Genomic DNA, 14,370 nt, shown 5'->3' with positions numbered 1-14,370 from the left:
TTACCCGTTTTTCCCACAATGGTATGAACCAGGCGTCCCGTCACCCGTTTTTTCCACAATGGTATGAACCAGGCGTCCCGTCACCCGTTTTTTCCACAATGGTATGAACCAGGCGTCCCGTCACCCGTTTTTTCCACAATGGTATGACCCGCGTGTGCATTCCCTCACTGAGCGTTGCGTCTGCCTGTTGCCTGCCACAAGATCTCATGCTGTTAAACTGCCTGACACTCAGACAGATGCGGACGAGAGCCAACAAACATCGCAACCATGCTTTTATTTACTTGTTTGTTTACTTTATTCCGACAGTTTTACTGGAAATGGGGCGTGCGTCCCGTCACCTTAATGTCTGCCTCAAGATCTCTCGCTTATAAGCTGCCACACTCAGACAGATGCGGAGTTTTTGTTAAGTAAGAGAGATATTATAAAGACAACATAGTATGAACAAGTTAAACTGGAATAATCTTCAGTATAGTTTTACAACTTTTGCTGTCTCTCAGTTTCTCAAAAAATGTCCGGGGACCCCTAAACCATTCTAACAGATGAAGAAGTTGAGGCAGACGCGACGCTCAGTTTTGCGGCACGCGCCGTGAACCATACAATAACGGGTCGCAAAACTGTCAAATATAATTGTGATGTCTCGCTTGACTCCACAATATTACTGTGACTGGTCGCGAGGCAGGCACGGTAAACAGCTCCACCCGTCACGTAAAGATTTTATGAATCTGCGTCTCAAAACTGTCTGACCAGTGGCCATTCGAGATTACAAAACTAAGTAGCTGTGTGCGTCAAAGATGCGCATTTCCTGCGCATTATGGGAACATGTATACGCCGACTCGCAACGCCTCAAGATGCGCAGGAAATACGCACCTATGATGCTAAATTTTGAGACGCAGCCAATACTTCAACAGTTGGTTTTAGTCAGACTAGATGAGTATCCCGTTTAACTTTTCGCTTCACTTGGCTCGCAAACATCACATACTATCTTTAGCAAGTTTACCACAGCTGGGATTAAAATCCGACACTTTATAAACAAGCGATCTTCTTTGATATGCTCACGTGAACGTCACTTGAATTTAGAATGAGATTGAACTTTGGATGACAAACTGCCGAAAGGAAGCAAGACGGCCACGTTATGGCATTATGGGGCAGACGGAATCGGTCCAAGTTCATTATTTGCGTGTTTGGGGCTTTTATAGCGGGATATTTAATATTTCCTAAAGATACACAAAGTGATAGCGGTCCTGCGAGTCGACGGGAAGTACCAGCGGAGGAGCACAGAAACGCGGACGATGCGCTTTATAAGAGACCTGTTTATGAGAAACCTCCTTTGGATGTAAACGCTTTGGGAGAGATGGGCACGGCTGTAAAATTCACACATGTCAGTGATGAAGAGAAGAGAAAGGAAGAGGAGAGCATTAAAAAGCATCAGATAAACACATATGTCAGCGAGAAAATATCCCTACACAGGAGGCTGCCTGAAAGATGGAATCCCTTGTAAGTGTCTTATCTATTAAGGATGTGTTTTACTGTCACGTGTTTTAATTGGTGACGTTTATTAAACATTATTTAATGGATCTATGTTCTAGGAGCAGCCATTCCAACAATTACACAATCTGTCATCATTTAGTCTTTAGTCTTAACACAAAATAAGATTTCATTGAGAGAAATGTTTCAGTGGTTTTTTTTATCCATACAATGGAAGTCAATGAGGTCCAATGTTTTTTTGTTTACCAACATTCTTCAATAAGATAGATAGAAAGTCATGCACGTTCTTGCATGAGGATGGGTGATGAAATATTTTTTGGGTGAACTATCCCTTTAAAGGAGTAGAATAATGTATCAAACCTGTATTGCTTTGTTTCCTCTGGAGAACACAAAATACAATTTGTATTAATGTTATGATGCATTTCATGGGCATGCATCTCGATGTACAAGGAACACTTGTATTCTTGCAATTGCGCTTTGAAGCTTTCATTTTAAGAAATCTGGGAAAAGTTGTCTTTTTAATCTTGCAGACTTTTAAGTGCGACAAAAATTGCATCACCGTGCAGTTTCCTAAATACGTGCCAACTACAAAATCTTTCCCTTCAGGTGCAAAACCCTCAAGTATGACTACTTGAATTTGCCCACAACGTCGGTGGTGATAGCTTTCTACAATGAAGCCTGGTCCACACTTTTAAGGACAGTGCACAGTGTCCTGGAGACCTCACCTGACCTGCTGCTTACAGAAGTCATACTGGTGGATGACTACAGCGACCGAGGTATCAGTCCCTTCAAAACGTCATTCTGTCACTGAATATTTAAACTCAAAGTACATTGAATAATTTTGTTTTGTAATTATAAAATTATTTCCATTAAAGTTAGCTTTACTTTGAAATTTCCAAAATTACTGTTGAATTAACTGAATAGCTTTTTGGGACCCTCTTCAATATTGCAAGTTCCTTTTTCGAAAAGCATTTCGCTTATTTTGAACAGAACAATATCAGATGTGTTAAATTCTTATCTATGAATCGTTTAGCGTCTGAGCACCACAATGTGGTCAAGACACTTTTTATTTTAGTGTACAAGCCAATAAACATATTTTTGATGCTGATTTTGTTTCTCAGCAACTCTTTCCTTAAATATCTTCCACAGATCATTTAAAAGAGCCTTTGGAGAACTACATTGCCAATCTGAGAAAGGTGCGTTTGATAAGAGCGAGGAAGAGAGAGGGTTTGGTGAGAGCTAGGCTCCTGGGGGCGTCCATCGCTACAGGAGAAGTCCTGACCTTCCTGGATTGCCACTGCGAGTGTCACGAGGGCTGGTTAGAGCCTTTGCTCCAGAGGTGAGGCTGTTGAACTCTTCCTAAATCCCAAACGTTCATGGTGGTCACAAAAAACACATTAAACTTGTTCATCTGTCATTTCAATTTGCATAACCAAATTTGCATGCTTTGCTCCTACAGTAGGTCCTGGTTGAACTAAATGTAACAGTTAGTTTTATTGTCATTTATTTTTACCTCTGCTTTTCTTTGGTTTCTTTAGAATCAAAGAGGAGCCCACTGCTGTGGTGTGCCCAGTTATAGATGTTATTGACTGGAACACATTTCAGTACCTGGGAAATCCGGGTGAACCTCAGATCGGAGGATTTGATTGGCGACTGGTGTTTACGTGGCACTCTGTCCCAGAACACGAGCAGAAACGCAGAAGTTCCTCCACTGATGTTATCAGGTTTGTGATTCAGAGCCAGGGTGTGGCTTACACATTTGCAAAGCTTTATCATTTTTAGATCAAGAGCAAGTTAAAGAGGTTTAAAAGGGTGTTTATCTTTTGTACCTGCTGGGTTATTAAACCGGGCAATTAAAAATATTTCTTGGAACTAATAATCAAAAGACAGCAGAAGTATAACCGGCTCCAAAAACGACTCGTTACGCTAATTATAATCATTATTGTTGTGCTGACAGTACTGAAGTAGAGAATTAAACAGAAATCTGTTTACCTTTAGCCCATCTGAAAGGTACAGAGTTAAAAATGATAACGTTGTGTCATTTGATCAAATCTAGGAGAATATATTTTATTATCAGAATACTTTTTTATAATATTTTAATCATGCACTCACACATAGCTTTATGCGTTTGGTTAATTTGTTTCTTAACATGCAACATGTCTTTTTCTGATCCAGGTCTCCTACCATGGCTGGTGGTTTATTTGCAGTCAGTAAGAAGTACTTCCTTTACCTGGGCACATATGACACTGGAATGGAGGTGTGGGGCGGAGAGAACCTGGAGTTTTCGTTTAGGGTAAATTTAGGGCATTTCCTCACATTTCTGTGTCGAGAAAGTTAGCGAACATGTTTTTGACAGCTGGCCACTATCACAGTTGAAAAATGTGTGACTCGCACAAGGGCATGAGGTCGTCCGACACCCTTACTAAGTGTCTTGCCGACCAGCACAATGACTAAACCGTCCTTCACTCTGTGTTTATGCGCCGTTTACTTACTCATAGTCCTCTTATTAGTCAGCTCACATCCCCCCAAGGATGCCAACACTGTTACTTAGACACCAGTTTAAGAGTTGTCTTAACCTGGGGAAAGAGCACCAAGAAAATGTCAAAAAAATAACACAGACAAGTTTTTTTCATTTTTAAATTGTAATTTCATTTTATGTCTGATCAGATCTGGCAGTGTGGGGGGACTCTGGAGATCCACCCTTGCTCGCACGTGGGTCACATCTTCCCGAATAAGGCCCCATACTCGAGGAGCAAGGCCCTGGCTAACAGCGTGCGGGCGGCAGAAGTCTGGATGGATGATTACAAAGACGTGTACTACCATCGCAGCCCCCATGCCCGTCTGGTACGCCTACTTGTACAGTCTGTTGTATAACTTGGCTTTTGTTTGCTTGTCTACTCATTTTCCAAGACAGCGTTTATCACAAGTCGATCTATGTGACAGCTGTGCTGCAGTGTAAATAGACTCTGACCATTCATGCAGCCTTTGTGAAAGAGGATATGCACAATTTCTGCACTGTTTATTAGGGCCGGGCCGTACGGCTAGATACATTTCTACATTCAGATACACGCCCTACATTGTTTTTCCTAATTTCAGAAGCGATTCACTCGGATATATACGTCAAGATACGATAATTGCATTTCATGTTAACTTTAGAATTCACTTTTAAATGATCTTGTCAGGTGACATTCTCTGCAGGTTGTGAAATCACTACAGTGCTATTAGGCGGCACCTCTCTCAACACATGTGTTTGTCAACCAGCCGCCCATGTGGTTGCACCCTGCCGAGCCCTGTAGTTAAAGAGAGAGCTGCTCTTATCGACAGATCGGGTAACCCTTCTGTATCTCAACCTTGGAGATGTTGCCAGGTTGGCACCAGCCTCTCTGAATCTATCTGATGTGATGCCAGCAGAGAAGGCTCTTTTTCTCTCTCTCTCTACTGGTATATACCACAGGCAAACACCAGGTTTGCCAGCTTGGGTCGGGTTTGACACCCTTCATACTCTTCTGCCACGGTCCTTCGTAAGAAGATAGCTCTATTTTTCACCCTCATTTTTTATTTATGGCCGAAATCTGTTGTCTGTGCCATCTTATTCTATAATTTTCTTGTTTAATGTTGCACCGAAACTTCGTATGAGTATTGTGGGGTTATCATTCACCAGTCACCTGCTTGTAAGATAAGTTATGAGGGCATATCCTGTCACACAACAAACTACTGGTATTTGGCCTTTTTCAGTCTTGATTCACATTGCATTGTTTTTACAGAGGAGAGGATGTTGCACAATGTTACATTTCGTGGCTCACCACTGCTGTTTTTTGCATCCGAATGCTTTAGTCAACAGGAGGGTAAAACGGGATGTTTGGACTTTGGGCTTTTTTGTGAAAATCGTTGTGGTGTAAAGAAAGCTTATTATAAATGGCACTTGTTATCACACGCGTTACTTGCTTTTTGCTTTTTACTTTTGGAAACTATTGGAACTATTGGTTTTGAACACAACTAGATGATGAATTGGTCTACTAGTTTCAGGACAGGTTTTCATTCGTGGGATTTCAAAATAAAATCCAATATATGAGAAAGGCCCTTGGGTCTTTTGACATGGGTCGCCTAACAATGCTTTATGAGCTATTCAGAACACTAACAGCTTCATAGCGATGGGATAAAAACTACTTTCAGCCTAATTCTCCTAACAAACACAAACATTATATATCATTCACATCGATTCAACAAACGGCAACAAATGTTTGTTGAATTCGTGTTAATAAGCCTTTACAGTTGCATAGCAACACCCTGGCAACGATACACAACACCCCAGATTAGGGTGGGCAACTTTATGCAGCATTCTGAATTACACACTTACAAAAAAATTATAAAACAAATTCATGAAGTCCCAAGAAGAAAATGCACTAACTAAATACCTACTTTGTTATTTCAGGAGGCGTATGGTGATGTGACTGAGAGACGGAAACTTAGAATGCGTCTTGGATGTAAGAACTTTAAATGGTTCTTGGATAACATCTACCCTGACATCCAAGTGCCAGAGGACAGGCCTGGGATGTTTGGGATGGTGAGAAAAGACAAGCTTTTGTATTTATACTTGCATGCATAGGTATGGTATAAAGTTAAACGACTATTCCAAGTAGCAAATTTTATTTTCGCAGTGACGTGAATAAAGATAGACCGGTTGCTCAATGATGGTAAATACTCCTGTAGAAACAGTGTGAAACAATCAGTGTGATTTTTTTTTTTCATGTTGCAAAATGTCTGTGTAAAAAAAACTTTCATAATGCTGAAATTAGCTTCACCAGTCAGTGCAATGTTTTCATAGCATTAGGAAATGAGCCAATATCTATGACACAGGTTTAGAAAATGTTTGTGATATTCATCTATCTCTTGTGATTCTAGCTGAAGAATAAAGGAATGGCCAACTACTGCTTTGACTACAACCCACCAGATGATCATATTATGGCGGGTCATCGCGTCATCCTTTACTCATGTCACGGCATGGGACAAAACCAGGTACATTTTGGAGGTAGCCACACTGCACCATTAGGGTTTGATAGTTACCAAATACAAAAAAATGGTATGTTCTTTAGCGCAACCAGTTTAGCGCAAACCACACCCCCGCCGCCATGACTCGCGTATCTATTGATTTTATTGGTCAACTCTGTTAATACAGTAATATGTTATATATTTATGAGTTTTTTATGTTGTGTTTTTTTGAGACCCGGGTTTAAAACTGCCTTGGGCGGAATACCTTTCCCATCACATATCAGATTTTTATCAGAATTTTTTTTATTTTCAATAGAATAATAGAAATATTAGAAAAGTTTAATAATTAATGTAGGGTAAGGTTGTTGGTAAGGGTTTATTACTATTATAAAAAACTTAGCTTTTGTCTTTCACTTAGTTTAGCATATAGTGCTAAAAAACAATTTTAGTGTTTAAATGTTGGACCATCCCAGTTAAAATGCTGGTAAACCATGGACAAACTTTCTGTAAGATTTAATTAGCAGGATGACTCATTTGTACATTTACAGAACTGGTACACAAGTTGGTACACAACCATTTCTAGGGTTTACAAAGAATGTATGAAAAGGGAAAAACATCCAGTATGCGGCAGTCCTGTGGGGGAAAATGCCTTGTTGATGCTAAAGGTCAGAGGAGAATGGGCTGACTGATTCAAGCTGATAGAAGAGCAACTTTGACTGAAATATCCACTCGTTACAACCGAGGTATGCAGCAAAGCATTTGTGAAGCCACAACACGCACAACCTTGAGGCGGATGGGCTACAACAGCAGAAGACCCCACCGGGTACCACTCATCTCCACTACAAATAGGAAAAAGAGGCTACAATTTGCACAAGTTCACCAAAATTGGACAGTTGAAGACTGGAAAAATTTTGCCTGGCCTGATGAGTCTCGATTTCTGTTGAGACATTCAGATGGTAGAGTCAGAATTGGCGTAAACAGAATGAGAACATGGATCCATCATGCTTTGTTACCACCGTGCAGGCTGGTGGTGGTGGTGTAATGGTGTGGGGGATGTTTTCTTGGCACACTTTAGGCTCCTTGGTGCCAATTGGGCATTGTTTAAATGCCACGGCCTATCTGAGCATTGTTTCTGACCATGTCCATCCCTTTATGACCACCATGTATCCATCTCTGATGGTTACTTCCAGGAGGATAATGCACCATGTCACAAAGCTCGAATCATTTCAAATTGGTTACTAAAATGGCCCCACAGTCACCAGATCTCAACCCAATAGAGCATCTTTGGGATGTGATGGAACGGGAGCTTCGTGCCCTGGATGTGCATCCCACAAATCTCCATCAACTGCAAGATGCTATCCTATCAATATGGGCCAACATTTCTAAAGAATGCTTTCAGCACCTTGTTGAATCAATGCCACGTAGAACTAAGGCAGTTCTGAAGCCTAAAGGGGGTCAAACACAGTATTAGTTTGGTGTTCCTAATAATCATTTAGGTGAGTATATTGTTATCTTGCAGAAACACAAAAATAAACGTTTTAAAAGTATCGCTATGAAGAGAGTTAGTAAATACATACTGATTTGTTCTTTTCCCAGGCACACTTAAGCCTACTCATTCTTTATCAGTAATATACATCAAAAGGTGTCTCATTGCTTATGAAAACCTCATAATAAACTGCAGTAAATAGTGTGTTGTGTAATACACTCTTGTTTTTGAATCCGGCACAGCAGTGCAACTTCATATTTCTGCTGGGAGACAGGCAAGCCCTGGAGACTTATCAGTGCATTATACAGGCCATATGTACAGCACAACAACACTCTAAGGCATTCTCTCTATGAATGCAAGAAAAAAGTCTCCCCTCGGTCGCCTTGATGTTGTACATATGTCCCTCTCAATCTGATTGAGCAGCAGAAGAGTCTTTTGATTAAGTTTTAAAGCATTGATGCGATTAACCAAAGCCTGTGATGCTGTTTCTCTCTTTGTATGATAGTTCTTTGAATACTCCACGCTTCAAGAGATCCGTTATAACACAAGGGAACCCGCCGGCTGTGTCGTAGCTGATCCTGTTTCCACCTTTCTTACGATGCATCACTGCAATAAGCCCCAGGAATCCGTGCCTGAGGACCAGAAGTTCCTTTTCAGAGAGGTGAGATCACTGAACACCGTCATTGCGAGCGTATTGTGTTCCCTCAGCTCCCTCAATGCCAAGGTACCCTGTACGATCCCTTGAAAGCATCGTAGTTCGCTTTCTATTAAAACATCTGCCAAATAAATGTGAATACTTAAAAAACAGGGGTCCTGGAACACTTAACATTCATATTTGGGTTCACTAGCTTCTTAATAAAGTAATCGGGGTAAGAAATTTTAGCTTTTTCAAGAACTAGCAAACCCACACAGTTGCATGAAATTGGATGCATGAATTGTTTGGCAATTGACCAATACTTGAACTGTGCACACTAACAAGGGTCTTTTGCAGACTCTAAGCAAGGAAAGCTCATGATACATGTCACATTGAGGTGTTACTTGAGAAAGTCACAGGCAGCGTGTCAAAAGGTTTTGGTGTGTCTTGCAGTGACATTTTAGTACCAAACCTTAGTGTGAACTCTGCAGGTAAGTGGACTCCATATGACCAATGTGAAGGGATTCTGGAGTTGGCTGAGCTTGCTGTTCTAGAAGGCCAAAGGCCTTAAAGTATTCAGAAGGAACGAGAGAGCACAAAGCGTGCTCATGTAGCCTGTGGCAAAGGTGTGCTATTACTTTTCTAAGAAATCAGAGGATTTTTTCAACCTCTAGCCTTTCCTTGGCAACTGGGAACACTGCACAGCAAGGCTTTAGCAGCAACATGGAACGTCCTATCAGTTGCATTGCAATGCCCTAGCAACCACATAGGAATTTTCGAGAAACCACACAGAACATCCTAGCGACTGCAAAGCAGTTCCCTAGCAACCACATCGTGATGCCCCGGCGACCACCCAGAACATCCGAACAGCTGCATTACAGTGCGCTTGCAACCACCCAGAACATCCTAGAGACCACAATTCAGTTCCCTAGCAACCGCATAGTGATGCCCCGGCGACCACCCAGAACATCCGAACAGCTGCATTACAGTGCGCTAACAACCACCAGAATATCCTTGAGACCACAAAGCAGTGCCGTAGCAACCACTTAGTGATGCTCTGGCAACCCCTCCGAATATCCTAGCAACTTGACCACAGTGCCCTAGAAACCACACAGAACATCCTAGCAACTGCACTACAACAAAATCATTTTATTGGGTAAAACCTTAACACTTTTCTTCTCGGCTCCTTCGATAACCTTTTAAACCTTTGCATTGGCAGGACGGCACTCTGTACCACGTTCAAACTCAGCTGTGTGTTGAGGCAGTGGACCGGATGGACACCGGCAGCCCAGGCCCCGCCCTCCGACCATGCTCAGACTCCGCTACACAGAAGTGGTTCTTTGAAGAAAGAACATAGCACAGAGGTTTTCCTCACACCTTTAACCTGCTCAAGAGATATATAGGGCATTTCTTAACATGAGTTTATTGAACATTCCTGCATAGTTACTTTCAGGCTTTGTACTGGTGCTGGAAATCCTGAAAAAGTTTATTTTTTAATACATTGTTTTAAAGCTTTGGGATAAAGGGATTGAAACCGCTTGAAGTTTTTATTGCTTATAGGTTCGTATCAAATCAGTTTGTGCAATAGTTCACATTTTGGATATATATATATAATGAACATATATAATTCACTTCATATATCATGAACATATATCTTTCACAAGTGTGGCCTGAGACCGCATCTTTTGCAGCCTCACCCAAATTCCCACATACTCCTCCTCTTACAAAAGGAGTCCACCTTGTGGCAGCATTACAAGCAGCTGCGGTACCACTTCTAATGCAGTAGGCAGACTGTTTGATAGCCCTACAGACGAAACAACCCCATCCCCCTTGTGCTCCGTCGCTTGCAACTTCAGTTTCACTATTTGAACGTTTTTGAGCCAGTGTATTTGCTTTATCTTAGGTCAAACAATGAAATAAATCTACCGACATTAACAAAATTAAATAACCAAGCGAAACAGCCTTTTTAATTCCACTAACGTCGCTGGCCTTCTATGTTTTGAGCCTTGTTCCCGAGCTGCAGATAAAACTTGTCTCAAATAATAATATGCGATATATTATTATGGTTTGTTCTTTTTTTTGTCAAAATATAGACAGTTACTTGACAATATAGACGACCAAAGTAATAAAAAGCGAAAATAGGAATTTTAGTTTTTCCATTTGTTTCCCCTTAATACTTTATAAATCTGGCTAGGTAATCTGTCTCATCAGTTCATATTATTCCCCGTGATATTGTAATTGCGCTTATTATTTTTGATTAAAATTACATTGACATATGCTTTAAAATATTATAAAACTGATCTGTTATTTGGGACCGCTTTTAATGGTTGCACATCTGTAAAAGGATCAAACGCAATATAAACGCGCAGCTTGCGCATCCATTGGCCAAGCACAATAAAAGCGTGCATCCGTGAACACTTGTCATTTTTAGTCATGTAACTGTTTCTTAAGTGTAATGTACCGCAGCGCAATAGCCAATAGACGGACCCGAAGGGCATTTGCTTGCGCAATCGTGCTAAATCACCTATTCCCAGTTATTTTATAAATATTTTCGTTATTAAAGTATTGTTTTTCATTGATTTGACGTTTTTTCATTTTACAATGGCCATTTTTTACAAGGAAGAAAATTTTCATTCGACTTAAGCACAAATATCAGGTACAAGAAAACTGTGAATATATAGGTTATATAGTGCCTATTCATAGATTTCATCTCGAGTTCCAAATTATATATATTTTTTATCCGATTTATACTTTAAAATATTTTTTGCTGTTTGTGTGCATGTGATAGACTCAAGACGACGAAGCGCGATGGATCATCTCATTGGGCCCGAGTTTAGCGACGGCGCAAGTGTGCTTTGGGTCTGTCCGAATCCATTTTTGCTAGTTTTACAATTTAAGAAATGGTCGGTGCGCCTGGGGCATGATCTAAAAGTGTTGTCTCTGCGCCATGGCGGTTTCGTTATTTACATTACAGCAATTAAATGCTTCTCCAGAGAGGAAACGTGCGGCCTGTATGCAAGGTTGATACGCGCAAGCAGACCATTTACAGGATTAGTCAGATTTTTTTATCCAAGTACACAATAATGTTTTACATTGTAATGCATTTATTTGTAATATTTGGCATGTTTGTGTGCTGCTAGACGTCCCTCTGTGTGTAATGTCCGTGCGCTGTGCACCCGCCTATTGGTACATATTACTAACGGGCTCTATAAATAACTAAAAAAATATTGCGCCGTTGACTTTAGACCAGGTTTCAGTTATTCAGTTGCGCAGTCTATGTCCGTTTCCTCAAAATAGCAACGCGCCAACAATGCACCTGAACACACCTCGTTTTCAGACCAGCACGCCAATGGGCAGAAATGCATTTGCTTACGCTTTTATCTAAAGCAATTTACATTGGATTATATTATACATTTGTTTGGCATTGCTAGTGCCATGCTCTAACCACTGAGCTACAGGAAAGTTGGGAGTGTCATTTTAGGATCTTTTTTATCATCTCTTTTTGATAAAGGATGTATGCATGAAAAACATGAAAACTCACATTGAAAGTACTGGAAAAGACCTGTAATTTGACTTTGTAAAAGGTGTAAGAACCCTGAACTTTCTGCTAGGGCTTGACAGTGCCTTTCTAGTGGCTCGTAGAGCACAGGCTGTATGGATTGAATTGAAGAAAATTAATAGTCGATTTCTTTACTTTTTTGGATAGCACATTGAAAATCCCTTACATTTTTGTGTATTTTAGCAATTTTTTACTGCTCGTGGAACGCCGTTGAACTGAAAATGTTACAAGCTGGTACTTGGAGTTATTTAAGCTGTTTAACCAGAGTAGCTTTTATTTATTTAACATGTATGACCTTCACGTCTACTATATCTTGTTTTTAAAGCATTTTAAAAACTGTGATCTGGTTTCGGATCTAAATCAGATCCTGCTGGCACTTAGAGCCTCTTGTGAGTTTGGTTGGCCAGTGTTAGACTGATAAACACAAATGCTACTGTGTTCTTCATGAACACTAGATGGTGCCAAATCCTCCATTTTGATCCCTGTGCTTTGGCGTCCTCCATCTTCTCTCATTCCTTCCTGTTTGTGTCTGTAATTTCTATAGATTTGTATGCTGTGATTGAGATGCTGGTTTAAGTGGAAATGTAGATGGATGATTGTGATATAGGAGAGGGGTGCGCTGGTGTACTCTTGTAGTCATTCACCTGCTGTTGAAAAGCGTGTATTAATTAAACAGAGAGATGAATGTCACAGCAAACACTAGATTGTATTCCGAATGATTTGATCTTCATATGCAATTGAATGTTACACAGTGTCTACACCGGATGCGACACGTCACACGGCTTGTTCTATGGGATTCTCGCTATGCCTCGCAAATAGTGTGGACAACTATTTTTATTTAAATAGTTTCTAATGAGTTTTGTCTTGTCGCGTCCCGTCCGGTGTAGACGTGGTGTTAAAGATTTTTAAATACTGAAACAGAAAGTCCTTCTGGACCAGTGCTGTTTACATTTTCCGAAGTGGTCTATAGTAGAGCCCCGACCAAATATATGGGCAAAAGATTTTTTACACACTGACAATTAATTTGCACTATATTGTAATGAATGCATTATAAATGATTTAATTTGGTTTAGCAATACATGCTTTTTAAAAATATATATACTGTATATCAATGCTGCAAGGAAACTTCAGGTAACTTTATGCTGTTCTACAAGTGACCTTAACATATCAGAAAAGAAGGCATACCTCCAGTTTTGTTGTTGTTGTTGTTGTTGTTGTTATTAATTGTTTAATAAAAAACCTGTTTCTAAATTAATTTGCATTTAAATTGTAAATATTTTGATAACATCAATTCAGATGTTGCTTTAACATAAAATGATTTTACGATTGAGTTTTTACACATAGAAATAAAGCCATTGAATAACATCTCTGATGTGTGAATTGAATTCATTCGTGGCTAAACATTTTTTACATGTCATTTCTTTACAGCATGTTCAACATATGTTTACATAGAACTGAAAAATCACCCTTTCCTCGAAATCACTGACAAATGATTCCAGCCTTGGCAATCTTTTTTTACGCATTATTGCACGCTGCAAACAAATGATTTGTATTCTGGCTCCTCACCCGGGTTACAGGAGAAAAGAATGCAGCTAAAACTTTTCCTTTATACACCACTAGTCTCATTCCCCTCCGAATCCATCTTTCCATTTCTGTTGGAATAGCGAACTCAAGGAGAATATGGCGCTGTCATTGGCAGCTTAATCTGATTGGCTTGAAGATGCGCAGCTGAAGATGAGGAAGCGTTCGCGCCAAGATGCTCCTCAGCGAGCGCTCTGCCCCGCAGTCATTCTCAATTATTCATTCATGATGTGCGTCTGTTTGATATTTCATACTGTTCGTGGGTCTCTCTTGTATGGTGTCATCTGCCTCTCGCTCCGGTGTCAGGATGGAATTAGTGCGAAATACTTCAGCAGGAAAACATGGTCACGGAACGATCGTTAGATGTTTCTTCTCCGTGAAACACTGTGGAGAACCATATTTCATCTCTTTTGCATCCGCGCTACTTTTTTCTGTAGCGTCTGTGTACTCACTGCCAAATGGGATTACGACCGCGTCACTTTTTAGCTTTGGAAAAGGGCATTAAATATTGAAATGATATCTATGTAGAAAACGGCTCTCACCTCCTTGTGATGCATTTGGGATCTTGGATATGAAGGCAGCTTGCTCGCCCACGTTCCATGTGTCGCTTAACAAGGTCTCTCTGTATAGTCAAGC

At 40.4% G+C, this 14,370-nt stretch overlaps 1 protein-coding gene across 1 annotated transcript; it reads left to right on the top strand.

The window, feature by feature from the left end:
* Positions 1–852: 852 nt before the first annotated feature.
* On the top strand, positions 853–11,953 carry galnt12 (UDP-N-acetyl-alpha-D-galactosamine:polypeptide N-acetylgalactosaminyltransferase 12). Its single transcript, XM_079484879.1, has 10 exons — positions 853–1,494; positions 2,092–2,261; positions 2,635–2,824; positions 3,024–3,209; positions 3,661–3,778; positions 4,153–4,329; positions 5,918–6,049; positions 6,388–6,501; positions 8,466–8,621; positions 9,814–11,953. Exons 1-10 carry the CDS (start codon positions 1,133–1,135, stop codon positions 9,949–9,951), a joined length of 1,743 nt encoding a protein of 580 aa, XP_079341005.1. The 5' UTR covers positions 853–1,132; the 3' UTR covers positions 9,952–11,953.
* The last annotated feature ends 2,417 nt before the right edge of the window (positions 11,954–14,370 follow it).

This window comes from Barbatula barbatula (genome assembly GCF_947034865.1).
Source record: "Barbatula barbatula genome assembly, chromosome: 21".
NCBI classification, from domain to species: domain Eukaryota; kingdom Metazoa; phylum Chordata; class Actinopteri; order Cypriniformes; family Nemacheilidae; genus Barbatula; species Barbatula barbatula.
This window is presented reverse-complemented; position numbering and strand designations above follow the sequence as displayed.